This window comes from Rosa chinensis, chromosome 6, assembly GCF_002994745.2.
Source record: "Rosa chinensis cultivar Old Blush chromosome 6, RchiOBHm-V2, whole genome shotgun sequence".
In the NCBI taxonomy this organism is placed as follows: domain Eukaryota; kingdom Viridiplantae; phylum Streptophyta; class Magnoliopsida; order Rosales; family Rosaceae; genus Rosa; species Rosa chinensis.
Window position 1 is genome coordinate 56,888,007 of NC_037093.1, and position 15,377 is coordinate 56,903,383.

A 15,377-nucleotide genomic window follows, 5' to 3' on the forward strand; every position below is an offset into this window, starting at 1 on the left:
CCTATGAGTTCTGTTTTAGTCTTTCTACACAAACCGAAAGTAAGTATAGGTAACATAAGCACATATAGAAAAAGATGGATCTGAAAGTCCAGATGATATACATCATGAGCCCTGAAACAAAGATCAAAACCGTACCTCATAGATACTTATACTTGCCCTGCTGGTCACGTGTTTTCTGTTCGACTTTATCATAACTCTGTTTGTAGGCAAGCCAAAGAACAAATGATTTTTTACCTCGACATGATTTTTGACCACTACATTGTTCAGGAACAAATTAAAAAAAGAAGAAAGAAGAATAATTGCTAAAATCACCACACAAAACAAAAGAAGTACAATTATAGTTGCAAAAATCACTAAACCTGAACCAAAGTAATACAATTAAGAAGACAATTAAATGAAATTTACATCCATCGTTTGTAAGGAGTTAACAGTTAAGGAGGAGAAACTCTCAGTCGCCTAATAGGCCTGGTCTTTATTATATGTTCATGTCCACCACGTACATGAACCCCTCGTCGTCAAAATAACAAAGATCACTAGTGTTTTAGCACCCGTCTCTATCCAAGGTCACATCAGTTCCCTTGTCATCTCCTACATAACCTGCAGACATCATAATTGTTTTAGAAAGGTCGATTTATTCATGACTGACATGAATTAGAATCAATGAAAAGAAAGGTGTGGGAAATAAGAGCCCTGAAAAAAAAAAAAAAAAAAAAAAAAAAAAAAAAAGGATTGGCAAGAGCAAGCGACCAAGATGCTAGACAAAATAGCAAACAGGTCCAGGCTCCAGTCCATTAAGCGCAAACACAAATGGGCGAATCAGGCTTCTCTCTAAGATGAAGTATTTCATCTTTTCTTTGATTTCTCTTGCTCTCTTTTGTTGCCCTATCGGAGATGTAGTATTTCATCTAAGATGTAGTATTTCATATGTTTGTCCTATCGGATTCTGGACTTGAATACCACACGATTTAAATGATTACAATCAATCAACTAAGGAAACAAAACAACCAACAAAAATTGAAGCGCATGATCGGGACGGTGATTCCATAGCAAAGAGAACCTCTTTTGCACGTTCTAGAAAAAATGGGAGAAGAAAAATTGCAATTCAGTTTTTGATTTAGGATAACGTAGAACTTGGTTTACTCTTTTGCCCTTTGTTTATCATATCAGATTTTTGTAGACTTTTTTAACCCATTGGCATTTTCAGTAGTTTAAAAATTTAACCATCCCTCCCCACAATTGGCTTAATTAATAAAGATATAGAAGAGAACAAATTTATATACATTTAAAGTTTTAAACGCTGAAAAAGAAAGAATAGTTATTGTTTAATAAGGGCGGCCCAGACCGAAGCAAAACTGGAGCCCAAGTATATATTAACAAGCCCCAATATAGATCGAGGGAAATTGAGGTAAGTTTTTCTCAAAAAACAGAAGAATCCATCGATTGCGGCTGTCTATCGGAGATCATATGGCTGGTGGTGCCCGTTGCCGTGTCCGTTCAGGCGGAGGTTAGTTAATCGATGCCTGGGGCTTTGTTAATTGTTATACTATCTGACTCCCAAAATTCTGAATTGGATTTATATATGTTCGTAGGGTTGAGATCGTCCGGAAGAATTGGAGGAAAATCCACCGGCCTAAGATCAGGTATGTCATATTTATTACTTAACCAATGGTTCAGGTTTCAACTTGTTTTTTCTAGCCCACAAATTTATCCCCAGTAGTTCATTCACTGTGTTAATCAATTATTTAGGTTCCAGATTAAGTACCAGGGAGCAACAAGATGACCTTCTGAGGAGATATCCTGGTGCAGCTTATATTGTTACTCGTCGAAGATCAGAACCTGCCGCTGGCGCTGGCGCTGTGGCTTCAGACGAAATCATTTCGTTTGATACCTGCCGGAGTCTTTTGTATCACTACTATGATGTACGCGTATTTTACCTCTTATGATTTATATTTTACTTTCCGATCTATATATACCGGATTAAGACTATATGGCAGCATACAAATACAAATTTCCTTAGTGTTTATGTTCAATTGATTGAATAATTGCACTGTGCAACTGCTTCTTATTAGCTAGGAATCCAAGTCATTACCTTTACCTTATCAGAGTTTCAACACCCCAGTCCGTTCCTCTTTGAGTGAATGGAAAATGTTATCCATCACTAGTTTATCATGTATGTAGGGTTTCTCGTAATAAATGACCAACTAATTCCTTACAATGTCATCACAGCTGATTTGCCTAAATGAAGTAAAAACTAACATTGTGAACAACAATTTATTTTCTGTCTTGCAGGTAACACGCTTGTGTGGGAGCGACAGTCCCGATAGTGTATCATATCGCGACACTATACTTGAGTTTTGTGGTATTCAGGTGTCACCTGATGAGTTAGACCAGAAGGCCTCTACTTCCACCAATGCAGCTCCTCATCTTTGAAGAATTGTCTCGCCCCAATGCTTATCTAGTATGGACAGTTCAGTTGTGGATGTTGTATTGCTTTTGAGGGGATCAAGGATTTGTATTGGTCAGATACCTGGATCTAAATTTTCTACAAGTCATATGTGTCTTGTGTGAACTTTCCCCCTTATGATATCCTGTACTGGTCTTAAGACTCTCTCTTATCCAGGGTCCATATGAAGTCTGCTAGATGTATATATCTTGTTTGAACTTTCTAATTGTTATATGTGTACTCGTTCTAAAACCTCTCTTATCCATGTGCATATGAATACTTAAGATTGGTCATTGCGGGTCTTTAAGGTTTTCAAAACTGTCAAAATTCAGTTTCACATGCTAAAGATTGCCCTTTTTTCTTTTCTTTCTAATAAACTTGAAAGGGTGGCAATAAATTCACAAGCTGATCTTTCTGTGTTGTTGGCCTAATGCCCCTTCTGTTTGGGCTATTGGTTTTGCATTGGAGTTCTGTTGGTTTCTTTCTTGTTTCCTTCTATCCATGTAGTAAAAACTAAAAACCCCTTGAGTTATTATTATCTCGATAAATGAATAATTTTATAGAAATATTTCTTTGCTTTTTTTTTTAGTTGAATTTCATAACTCAATTTACAGTATGAAAACTTTGTTCCTAGTTGAATGTCTAATTCTAGTAGACTAATATTTACTTTCTTACTTTGAATTATGTCTCCAATTGAAAGGGTATTAGATAGGGCTGGGATTTTAGCCCGAAAACCCGGAACCCGACCCGGAACCGGCCCGGGACCGGCCCGAACGGTCCGGTCTTTAGTTTTTCCTATACCTGTTTTTTAAGGCCCGGCCCGAAATAAATATAAAACGGTCCGGGCCCGGGCCTCAAAAAACAAAAAAAAAAAAGCCCGAAGGCCCGAAGTTATTGTTCTTTGACACATGTTTGTATATTATTGGTATGATAATAGGCTTACAATATGTATGCTGCAGGGGATTACGATCCCAACTAGTGACCTAACTTAGGGTTACTCGATCCCTAACCCTCAGTCCCTCAACGCCTCAGCCTCTCTTCGACTCACCCTCAGGCCTCGGCCTCTCTCAGTCTCACTGTCTCAGCCTACCACCATGTCGCCGCCTAATCTCTAACTGTCTAACCTCTCAGTCTCACTCTCTCAGCCCAGTCTTCGACTCACTCTCTCATCTTCTCTTCGACTTTGCTTCGACTGTTCGATCTTGAATCAAAGCAAACTGAAAGCAAATATCGAAGTTCGATCTTGAATCTGGAAGTTCGATACCATCTGAGGCGACATTCGTAAGTAATTCTCAATTTCTCATTGTACTTGATTGTTGGAATCTGAAAGTTCGATCTTGAATCTAAAAGTTCGATGCCATCTCTTATGCGATTTCCTTTCAATCATACATGGCAGTGAGAAGATTGTCTGCAAGGAAGGTCTGCGAGAGTGCGAGGAAAAGAAGAAAGCAATTTTGGTGATTTGGTCTGCATCAATTTTGGGGGTTTCTAAGCTCACAAGCTAAAACGTCTCTAACGATCTATTATCATAATTTTGGTACTTTCAGTTTTTTCAATGTTTGTAATGTCATTAACTCTGTACATTTTTCCACAGAATTTGCAGACAAACAAAGTGGAGACAAGGCTGCAAAGGCTTCAAAAAAAAAATGCAAGAAAACTGCTGTGGCAGACCAAGGTTAGTGTTGAAAGTTTTTAAATTGCTGGTCATGTTTGTGAATTGCTGCAAGTCACGTTTTTGAGTTGCTGCTGGTCATGTTCTTGAAATGCAGGGAACAATCCTTCTGTCCAAGCTCATTAAGGCTATATTCAATCACTGCTAGGATGGAACTGAAATGAAGCTGCTGGAGCTGGAGTACTGGATCCATGTGAAGGAGTTGCCTCCTTGCTTACTGAACTTGTTTACTTTGTTTTTTTTTTTTTCAGAAATATGAACTTGTTTGGTTGTTTATTTGGAACTTGGAAGATTTGAAACTTGCTGGGATTTGTTGAGTTGTTATGTACTTGTGTTGGAATTTGAAACTTGTTCAGCAGGTCGATTTATTCATTTGGTTTGCCTTGAATTGTGATGAATCACTTGCTTGAATTTGCTGGGATTTGTTGAGTTGTTATGTACTTATGTTAAGTTCAGCAGGTGGAATTTGACATGTTCATCAGTGGTACTGATCTTGTGAAAATATGAAATTTGGACAGAGCAGGGTGTTTTTTTTCCCTCCCTTAATCAGCATGTTGGGCCCGAAAACCCGGCCCGTAAAAAACGGTCCGGGCCCAACTCGGTCCCTAAACTAAAAAAATGTAATTTAGGCCCGGCCCGAAAATTTCGGTCCGGGTCCGGGCCTTATAAATATTACACGGGCCGGGCCCAATCCCAGCCCTAGTATTAGATACGACTACTAAAGATAATTAAGATTTAGATGATAGTTGTGATCTACCAATTGATTCTAAAAACGATGCGGCTAATACCACCCTTCTACTTCCTTGTTCACCATACATTTGATTTTAAACACCAGAATTTTCAACATTACCCTTAAATAAAATACATTAAATGACTAAATTCTGCTTACTACTCTGTACTTTCAAGGGTTCATCAATTCAGTCCCTGCACTTATAATTTAATCAGAAAAGTTCTTGCACTCTACAATTTCATCAAATCAATCCAATCTGTCACCACTTTGTCAATTTTCAGGCAAAATTTTCAAACTACTCATTTGCATTCATAACACTAATGCATCGGCGGACTGCCTAGCAATGGGTAGTTTGAGAATTTTCTCTGTGAGAAGGTCCCACGTCAGCATTTTAACAGCGAAAATTGATGGAATAGTGACGGATTGGATTAATTTGATGAAATTGGAGAGTGCAAGGACTTTTTTGATTAAATTAAAAATGCAGGGACTGAACTGATGAACCCTTAAAAGTACAAGGTAGTTAGCAAAATTTAATCCTTAAAACCAATAACCGGAAGAACAATAAATAATTTTTTAAATCAAATCAAATCAATTTCTCATTTAACTCAAATTAGAATGGCCATTACACACTTCTTTTGCTGTCATTAATAGAATGACATTAGACAAAAGATAATTTAAGTAAATAAACAAGAAGACATAAACCTAGTTCAAAATTGTTCACCACTTCATTTGCAGCAAAGCTCAACTATCTTATTATAATAAATAAAAAAATAAAAACATTTCACTATCCTAGTCTCTTCGTTTCCATTTTTCTTCTAATATAGTTAGCCAGTTCATTAGAGAGCATATGCACTTTGTTGACATGTGTTGGAATTAATCAAGATGCACAAAAGGCTTCGAACTGATAACAAAACTAAATCAAAGTGAACTGAGATTGAAAGAGAGAGAGAGAAAATTTGTGCGTGTCAAGAAATTTCAGCAAATTAAAGCTCATTGAACAGAAATTAGATCGATGGAGTCATGTATCCAAGGGAAAAAAAAATATCCAAGGAGAGTGCAATGGCAAGTGAGTGGTGCGTTAAAGGCGGATGCAGCAATCTGGGCGGCACAACAGGAGGTGCAGTGGCCTAGTACGTTGTAAACTCTTTCGAGTTTAATTGTATAAAATTTCTCAATCACAAGATTAGTATTGAAATATTCGCTCATATAAGATGAACAAAGTAGATGATATGGTGTAGCTAAAAAAAATCTTTCAAGCTATGATAACATTAAATAACTACCTGCTATGAAATATAAAAAAATTATACCAAAAATGGTGCATGTATTGTAAAAGATTAATTATCTTATGCATTTAGTCAGATTTTTATGTCGGAACTTTGAATTTATAATTTAATTGAGAAGTTATTAATTAATAATTAAAAAAAGAAAAGAATAAGTTTACAGAACGGATGGCCGGGAAGTACAAGACCAAACCCAAGAAAAAGAGGAGCCCAACTTGTTCGTCTCTCGTTAAAGATAAGAGAAAGTTCTATTGGAAGAGAACCCTAAATCCATCCTCATCCATATATTCAGCCAGCGGGGGAAACAGAAATTAGTTACATGGCTCCCCAGAACTCAGGTTTGTACGGCCTTGAAATTTTTCTTCTTCCATAGTTAATTTCATCGATGTATGCTAGGAATTGGTGATCTTGTTCTGTATAATTATTGTCTCGATCTGTTGAAACAGTTGTAAAATAAAATAAAATCCTGTTCAGATTCTATTGTTGGTGCACTATCGCCGAATATTTATTTACATAGGCTCTTTGCTTTTGAAGGATTTCAATTTCATTGTGTCGGATTAATACGTACATGCCTAGTTTTACATAATTTTAATTTTAAACAGAGACACCGTTAACTCGAGCTCAACGCCAAGATGCGCTTCTGAACATGTTTCCTGGCACTGCTAAGGTTATTCTTCGTCCAAGAACAAATCCAGATGGCTCTGAAATTGTTACCATAAGTGATTATGAGTTTCCTGATCTTAGATGTAAGCGCAGGTTGAAGAATCTCTATCAGGTATATAGTCTCTATAGAATTAATCCTGTGTGCTTAGTTGCTTAAATACTTTAATGTGTTCAGGTAATTCGATCCCTTGGTTAATGCTTGTTCAATCCCTTGTAGCAAATAAAATTAACTTTCAAACAATTCTTAGCAAACCCAAACACCTAAATCATGCTTCAACTGCTGCATAAATGGGATAAACAAACTCAAATATCTCTTCTTCTTTTTTTCGCAGGCAATGCGGTTGTGTGGGAGGGATTATGGACGTCATGTAGCTGATATTCAATTAGATTTACCGACATTTTGTGGTATTGAAGTGGACCTCGATGCATTGGAGAAGGCTATAGGGAATGGCTTTGGCACATCTCCTAGTTCGGTTCAACAATGACTCCCTTGCAGAGAACCCTTTGAATTTGATAGGAGCACAAAGTGTGACGTTTTTAATATATATTTTTTCTCATTTGGCTAAGTTATTCTCTTAAAATTAATAATTATAATATAGTTTATGTTTTTAGCTACTTCATGGTCGAAAATGGTGAAAAGAGGAAAAAAAGAGCATAAATGAGTGTAAATGAAGGATGAGTTATTTTAGAAACTTTCCTCTTTCATTTTAGGAAATATTTCCTATTTTGTTTTTGGGAACTTTCTTCTTTTAAACTTTCCAATTTCTGATTTTCTTGTTTTAAAGAGAGTCTATCCCATTAAAAACTCTTGAGTGATGAAATCAAGAAAAATTGAAGGATTAACCAGGAAGAATTCGAGGGGATAAAATGGATTGTTTTTAATCAATATTGATTCCTAATTTTCTTATTTCTTATTGATTATAAACTCTAATTAAATTCTGATTTTTCTTGATTGTAGGAGTTTATTGTGTGCACAATTCTTGGAAGAAATTAGTGCAATTCAAAGAAGAGGAATAAGGGATGTATCTGGTCACTATTCAAGGCATATACAATGAGTCATTAAGGGGAAAAGAGATCAGAAAATTCATGACTCTGTCAAGAGAAAATCAAGGAAATTTGGAGGAGAAATCACCTCTAGATGAATGGTAATGATTACATCACAAGATAGGAGAATTCCACTATAAATAGCAGCCATTCTCAACACCAAGAGCATCACTTCTTGACCAAGATCACTTCCTAGCTTATCAGTTCCTAGCTAAAAATTATTCCATAGCTCTGCCCAATTCACTTCTCAAACCTCCATCACCTACAAGACCGTGACCACCATCCTTCCATCAATCTATGAGTTCTTAGGCGCTAAGTCAAGGATGCTCCACCACCATAGCAGAGACGAGTTCATCACCTTGTTGCCAAGCCGCTAAAGAAAGCTTCAAAGTGTAACTATGACTCTACTTACAATCTTTGTTTCGGTTTTGTTTGTTTGGATTTGTGAGTTGTGTAATTGGAGACATAAGATTTTCAAAATATTTTTATTAATATTTTTGAGATTTTCAGTTTATTATTAAGTTAATTTTGAGAATTCTTTGATGATGCATATTACAATCTTGTGCTCTTTTATGTGTTTAGGTAATTTTCAGAGTTAGATTGATAAGTTTGCATGCTAGAATAAAGGTGAGAGTTCTTGTGTGTTTGCTTCATTTGCCAAGAGTAATTGTTATTTGTTAATGCGCTAAGTTAAACAAGTAGTAATTAGTTTTAAAAAGTGGTAAAAATCATGTTTCAATGGTTAAACGATTCTGGAAATTACGTGTTAAATTCTATGTGTAATGGTTAATTTGCACGTGTGAGTTGATTCGAGGGTTAGATAATACTACTAGTTAAGAGAATTACGCTAAGTGTTTTCGAAAATTAGTAGTATTGGGCTTGGTAAGGACTTTTCTGATCCAAGCCCACATTAGAACGAATTAGATAAATGGATTGATCAGCTAAGGCTTTTCATTTGGACTCTTATCTAGACATTTAAGATGGGCACGTTTTTGTAGCATGTTGAAAAGAATTTTCTGTTTTTACACTTAGTAATTTTCGAGTGGTAGTGGTCTAGGTTACGGAAGTCGATCATTGCAGATAATTTTATTTGTTTTGTTTTTATTTTAAGTAGACTAGAAACCAAATCTCAAAACCCCCTATTTTATTCTTTTATTTGTTAATTGATATTTTAGTGTAGGTTTACCCTACAATCCCCGGACTGAATGATCCCTGCTTATCCTATACTGATAACTACATTTTGCAAGGTTAAATTGTGAGGCTATTTCAGTCGCATCAAACAAGATATAAGCATTTGATATGATCAGATGTTTGTAGATGTTGGTGCCATATTCCAAACTGTAGTACTAAATATCAGATCAGTATGATTTTGCTGCCACGTTTCAAACTGTAGTACTAAACATCCATTTACTATTTGTTTACTGAGCTCATCATTGTTACTAGATAACCCTTCAATTCATCACATAAGGTCCCAAATTAATCATATGAGCCGAGGAGGACTGGTGTGCCATGCAATAATCTTGGGGTGCATCCTCTTCCGTTGTCATTAAAGTTGACTACCCAGTACTCAGGCCGGCCAGACCTCGTTGCCAAAAAATTTGATTCCAAATGGGTGGCAACCTGGTGCTACGTACAGATCTGGGGTCTATGACCAAGTCTAAAGCGAATAGGATACGAGTTTAATACGAGCTAAAAAAAATATGCCTGGTAACCTAAAGCAGTGCAGTCTGATCCTCAATTTCTGCAAATTCTATGGAGTAATGTAATCTTAAACGTGTAGAAATCGCAATTTTAAATCATGTTGCTTCTCGATACATATTTAATTGAAATTAAGGCCTCTAAGTCGATTCCAATTTGTTATAACCTGTCAAACAAGGTTGAAACTTAAAAGCTTATCGATCAGTCATCATATATGTCTATGATGAATTGTAAGGAGGAATTGTAAACCGTTGCAATGATCCAATGACTATGATTATGACTAGCTAGCTAGGGTTTCTCTTGTACGAACCTAATACACACCATTCTTCACATCCAATGGCTGTGGTGATGATAGACATGACTTTCAAAATTCAAGCGTCTCTTTTTTTCTTTCCTTTTCTTTTTGAGAAATTTTTGTCCTATTGGATAGTTAACAATTTTTAGACTTGTTCAATTAATTTTAACATTAGCGAAATTAATTGGTCAGTAGTTAGTTCTTAATTAGCTAGCTAGAACATTGGATTTGAGATTGAGAATATGGAAAAAGGTTTTAGTCTACCATGAAAACATGAAAAAGGGAAGTTTTAATCAAGCCAATGGACTTGACTAGTTACAATGGAGAATTTGGTTTCTATCATTTAGGGTTTATCATGAGGAGTAGATGCTATCAAACTTTGCTCAAAATGTTACTGAGATGAATGAGAGAGGCCAAGGAATTTATTACAACTTCACATTTCTACGTAAATGGCTTATTGGATGTCTTCTTAAATATAAGATCTTTCTTCTCTTAAATGATCTAGATGGTAACCCTTGAATGGTTAAAGATATGAGATATTGTAACTACAACTAAATTTCGTATTTGGGTGACCTCGATCTGTTACTAGTGTGTCATTTTATTTTAAACATCTTGACAACTATTTATCCACCTCTACAACTAATTTTACTTGGTGTAATCGATACTTCGAACAAGGGGTGTTTGATACTTAGAACACAATTATATAAAGCTAGCTAGCTAGCTGGTTTAGTTTCTTGCCTTTTTGCCAGAATTTATAATAAGACTTTTTTTTTAATCAATTCAGACACAGCAGCATTGTCTACTAATGATGAAAAAGACCTTTCTCAAATCCTTGGGTTCGGACCAATTGACTTGCTAGACTTCTCAGTTCTCAGCCTATTTCTATTAACACGCAAATGGTTTCTACTGAAAGACTACTAGAATCGAAACCTGCAACAAAGGATGAAAGTTGTAAAACTAGCTAGCTAGCCCAGTTTCGTCAATGTTTTACTTTTTTGATATGTCATAGCAAATACTGTTAGTGTGAGTCATCGTTCCCTATTAGGAATAGACTACAAGGGAATATATTGTTGTAAATACTTACCTTGTATGTGTTGTAGTACAGTAGTACACAATAGTTGTAGTACGATTGTAATCTGTTTATATACACCACAGAATGGGTGTAATATGATATCAGAAAATTATTTTCTCAATCTTGTCTTATTTGACTTGGTATTAGAGCAAAGATCCGAAAAGGACTTTGTCTCTTTCTTTCAGTTTTTTCTCAATCCAAGGAAAAAACTATTGGGTTAAAAGCCAATTCTTTGTCAGGCTTTGAACGACGTCGTTTTTGACGTCCGCTTCCTCTTGTCTGTTCGCCTGTTCGCTCGACTTCGTCTTCAGCAAACAGCCTTCGCTCGGTCGACTGCGTCTTCAGCAACAGATAGATCGCCCAGACCCTCAGTCCAGACCGGATCGCCCAGACCTTCAGTCCAGATCGCCGAATCCCATCCGTCCGGCGTCGCCCCGCTTTTGGTCGTTGCTCTCCCTCCCATCAGTCCGACGTCGCCCCGCTTCCGGCCTCGTCTTCGTCTGTCTCCGACATCAGATCGGCCTTCGTCCGCTGTCGTTTACTGCAGATCGCCGAATCCCATCAGTCCGGCATCGCCCCGCTTCCGGACGTCCCTCTCCCTCCGTCAGAACCAGCTAAACTCGGTCAACTCAGTAACCCGGTCCACTCGGTAACCCATTCAACTCGGTAACTCGGTCAATTCCAACAGTTTTCACAAAAAAAAAAAAAAAAAAAAAAAAAAAAAAAAAAAAGAAGACATATATATATATATATATATATATATATATATATCGCTGCAATTGTTGGAATATCCTCTTTTTCCGCTGCCTACTCTGTGATTTTTACTATTGAGTTGTTGTGATGGGTGGTGATCAAAGTGAAGGTCAGGGTTCTAAGACCAATGAGGTTCAGAAAGTTGAGGTCTCTGTTAAGAGCTCAGAAGGTGGTTCTTTTGGTGGTACCAAACTCACTGGTACCAATTTCCGAACATGGAAGAAGATTATGTCCGTTTATCTTCGCGGGATACACAAGATGGGACATGTGACAGGAACAATCAAGGTTCCTAGTGAAGATGACATAGAAGCCTATGCTAAGTGGGAAGATGATGATGGGTTAGTAATGTCTATTTTGTTTAGAGCCATGACTGATGATGTGCTACAGATGGTAGAGGAATGTGAAACTGCTGAGGCAATATGGAAGACGTTAGGAGATCTCTATACAAATGAGTCTGATTTTATACAGGTTCATGAACTGATGTGCAAAGCTGCAGGAATGCAACAGAATGGGCAACCAGTGTCAGTGTTTTTCACCAAGCTGAAGAATGTATGGGCTGAAATTGATCAGAAGCGTCCCTGCAAGATCAAGAATCAGGAAGATCTTGTGTGGTACCAGAAGGAGAAGGAGCTAGAAAGGGTTCATGTCTTCCTGAGAGGGCTTGATGAGAAGCATAGCAGTGCCAAGGGAGAATTGCTCAGAATGACAGACCCTCCTAGTTTGAACACAGCTTTTACATACATCCGCAAGGATGAGTCTCAGCAGGAAAGTGTCAAACATGCACAGGTTGAAGTATCTAGCCTAGCCATTCAGGCCAAGTCACCTGCACCTTTCCTTCAGCAACAGAGTTCAGCCCCACTTCATCAGCAAGGTTTCCCGCCAGGCTTCTCCAACCGTCCTCGTCCTCAATGCTCTTATTGCAACGATCTTGGGCATGTTCGGGAGACTTGTTGGAAGTTGAACCCACACCTTAAACCTAAAAAACAAGGTTATCGCCTTAAGGGGAAAGCAGCTGCGGTTCACTTGGTCCAAGAACCAGATTTCTATGGAGTGGCTGGCCAAGATCATCATACAGCAGGTGGAGCTACCCCTACAGCCTCTATAGCTGGTCGAGGTAAAATTGGTATGGCTTTACAGATTTCTAACTTTGTTGGTTCTGATACATGGATTATTGATTCTGGTGCCTCCGATCATATGACTTATGATAAATCATATTTTACTGAATTGTCTTCCCCATCAGTGTCCTATGTAACCAATGCCAATGGTGAGGCTTTTCCTGTGTTAGGGTCAGGGTCAGTGCGTCTTACTCCTACCTTAGAACTTCATAATGTGTTATATGTGCCTGACTTATCTCATCACTTGATATCTGTCCCACAATTGAACACTGAGTCTAAATGCTCTGTAACCTTTTATCCTATGTATGTGATTTTTCAGGATCTTCTCACCAGGGAGATAGTCGGTTGGGGGTATCTGAGGGGTCGGTTGTTCCATCTGAATCAGACATACGCAGGAGAGAAACCAGGAGCACCGTCCCGAGCCGCTTTGACTTCGACTTCTGATAAGCTAAGTGAGATTTGGTTGTGGCATCGCCGTTTAGGGCATCCATCTTTTAGTCTTATGAAGAAAACCATGCCTACTCTGTTTATTGGTGTGGATGAGTCAGTTTTACATTGTGAAACATGTGTCTTGGCCAAGAGTCATCGTGCTACTTATTCTCCTAGTATTTCTAATAAAAGTGTTATTCCTTTTGAATTGATTCACTCTGATGTTTGGGGACCTTCTAGAGAGCCTACTGTCTCGGGTATGCGATATTTTGTGTTGTTTATTGATGATTGTACAAGATTGTCATGGGTTGCTCTTCTTAAAACCAAAGACGACGTCTTCCCCGCTTTTCAAACTTTTCGTAATCTTGTTCAGACACAATATCATAGCACCATTAAAGTCCTTCGTTCTGACAATGGGGGGGAGTATGTTAATCATGTGTTCCAAGAGTTCTTTCAAAACCATGGGATTGTTCACCAAACCACGTGTCCACAAACACCAAAACAGAATGGAGTGTCCGAACGGAAAAACCGTCATTTACTTGATATGGCTCGTGCCCTTCTTTTTAGTGCTCATATGCCTAAGTATCTTTGGGGCGATGTTGTACATGCTTCCTCTCATCTTATCAATCGTCTTCCATCTAGTGTCCTTCAGGGAAAAATTCCATTTGAGGTTCTCGCCTCTCATGTCTCCTTACCATCTTTTCACAATCTTCCAGCTCGTGTTTTTGGGTGTGTTGCCTTTGTTCATGTACCAAAAAATCAGAGGTCTAAGTTGGATGCCCGGGCCCTTAAGTGTGTGTTTGTTGGCTACGGAGGTCATCAGAAGGGGTACAAGTGTTATCATCCACCCACCAGAAAGTATTATGTCACTATGGATGTTACTTTCTTTGAAGACATGAGTTATTTCTCCTCTTCAGATACAGCTCTTCAGGGGGAGAATTCATATTTTGAAGAGCTATATCATGGAGAGGGGGAGAAATCAGAGGGAGAAGGAGAAGGCACACAGCCAGGAGGTATTTTGACGAATCCGGTTGAAACTATTAGCTCGCCTCCTCCAGCAGCAGAAGCACCAGTTCCCATCACTCAGAATGAGGTTGAAGACACAACTGCCCCTCTTGCCATCGCTTCTACCCCTGACCCACAGCTTCCTGGTACTGAAGATCATCCATTTGAGGTATGTCCATCCACTGATACTAGTAGTAGTGAGTCTAATGTTGAGCAATATGTGTTACCACATAGGACCACTCGAGGTCAATCAGCCAAAAGATATGAACCTACTCTTACTGCCAAATCAACATAGCCAGTAGCCAACTATATGTCCACTAGGAGGTTGTCTAAGTCATATGCATCATTTGTGAATCAAATATCTGCTGTATCAGTACCTAACAAAGTGCAGGATGCATTGGGGGATCCAAAGTGGAGGAAGGCTATGGATGAAGAGATGGAGGCGTTGCAGAAGAACAGTACTTGGCAACTTGTGTCTCCACCACAAGGCAAGAAGGCTGTAGGCTGTCGTTGGGTGTTTACCGTGAAGCATAATGCAGATGGATCAGTGAATCGATACAAAGCACGTCTTGTAGCAAAGGGATTTACTCAGACATATGGTATAGACTATGATGAAACTTTTGCTCCTGTTGCCAAGATGAATACTATTCGGGTTCTGCTCTCGTTCGCTGCTAGTTTAAACTGGCCACTCCGACAGTTTGATGTCAAGAATGCATTTCTTCATGGAGAGTTAGCTGAGGAAGTATACATGAGCCTCCCACCAGGGTATGTAGTTGCTTCTCCTGGCGAGTTTGTATGCAAATTGAGAAAGTCTCTGTATGGTCTCAAACAGTCACCTCGTGCTTGGTTTGGAAGATTTTCACAGTTCATGCGGAAGGTTGGTTACAGGCAGAGCAACTCAGACCATACCTTGTTTCTCAAGCATCAACAGGGGAAGGTAACAGCTCTAATTATCTATGTGGATGATATGGTAATCACTGGTAATGACACTGTTGAGATGGATAGACTACAGAGACAGCTAGCTTCTGAGTTTGAGATGAAGGAGTTAGGTGAGCTTAAATACTTCTTAGGAATTGAGGTAGCCAGGGGGAGAGAAGGAATCTATCTGTGCCAGAGGAAGTATGTTCTTGACTTGCTGACAGAGACAGGTTTATTAGATTGCAGACCTATTGATACTC

General features: G+C 38.3%; 2 protein-coding genes across 3 annotated transcripts; both read left to right on the forward strand.

Moving 5' to 3' along the window:
- The first annotated feature begins 1,382 nt into the window (after nucleotides 1-1,382).
- Nucleotides 1,383-2,695, forward strand: LOC112174796. The gene is made up of 4 exons (XM_024312609.2): nucleotides 1,383-1,504; nucleotides 1,590-1,640; nucleotides 1,747-1,919; nucleotides 2,290-2,695. Exons 1-4 carry the CDS (start codon nucleotides 1,465-1,467, stop codon nucleotides 2,428-2,430), a joined length of 405 nt encoding a protein of 134 aa, XP_024168377.1. The 5' UTR covers nucleotides 1,383-1,464; the 3' UTR covers nucleotides 2,431-2,695.
- Nucleotides 2,696-6,323: 3,628 nt separating this feature from the next.
- LOC112169352 lies at nucleotides 6,324-9,294 on the forward strand. Of its 2 annotated transcripts, XM_040507555.1 has the most exons (4): nucleotides 6,324-6,463; nucleotides 6,728-6,900; nucleotides 7,121-7,296; nucleotides 9,112-9,294. In XM_040507555.1, exons 1-3 carry the CDS (start codon nucleotides 6,445-6,447, stop codon nucleotides 7,271-7,273), a joined length of 345 nt encoding a protein of 114 aa, XP_040363489.1. In that variant the 5' UTR covers nucleotides 6,324-6,444; the 3' UTR covers nucleotides 7,274-7,296; nucleotides 9,112-9,294. The 2 variants fall into 2 exon arrangements, with proteins under 2 accessions (XP_040363489.1, XP_024162139.1); XM_024306371.2 differs by lacking the exon at nucleotides 9,112-9,294 and having other exon boundaries at nucleotides 7,121-7,314.
- Nucleotides 9,295-15,377: the final 6,083 nt, after the last annotated feature.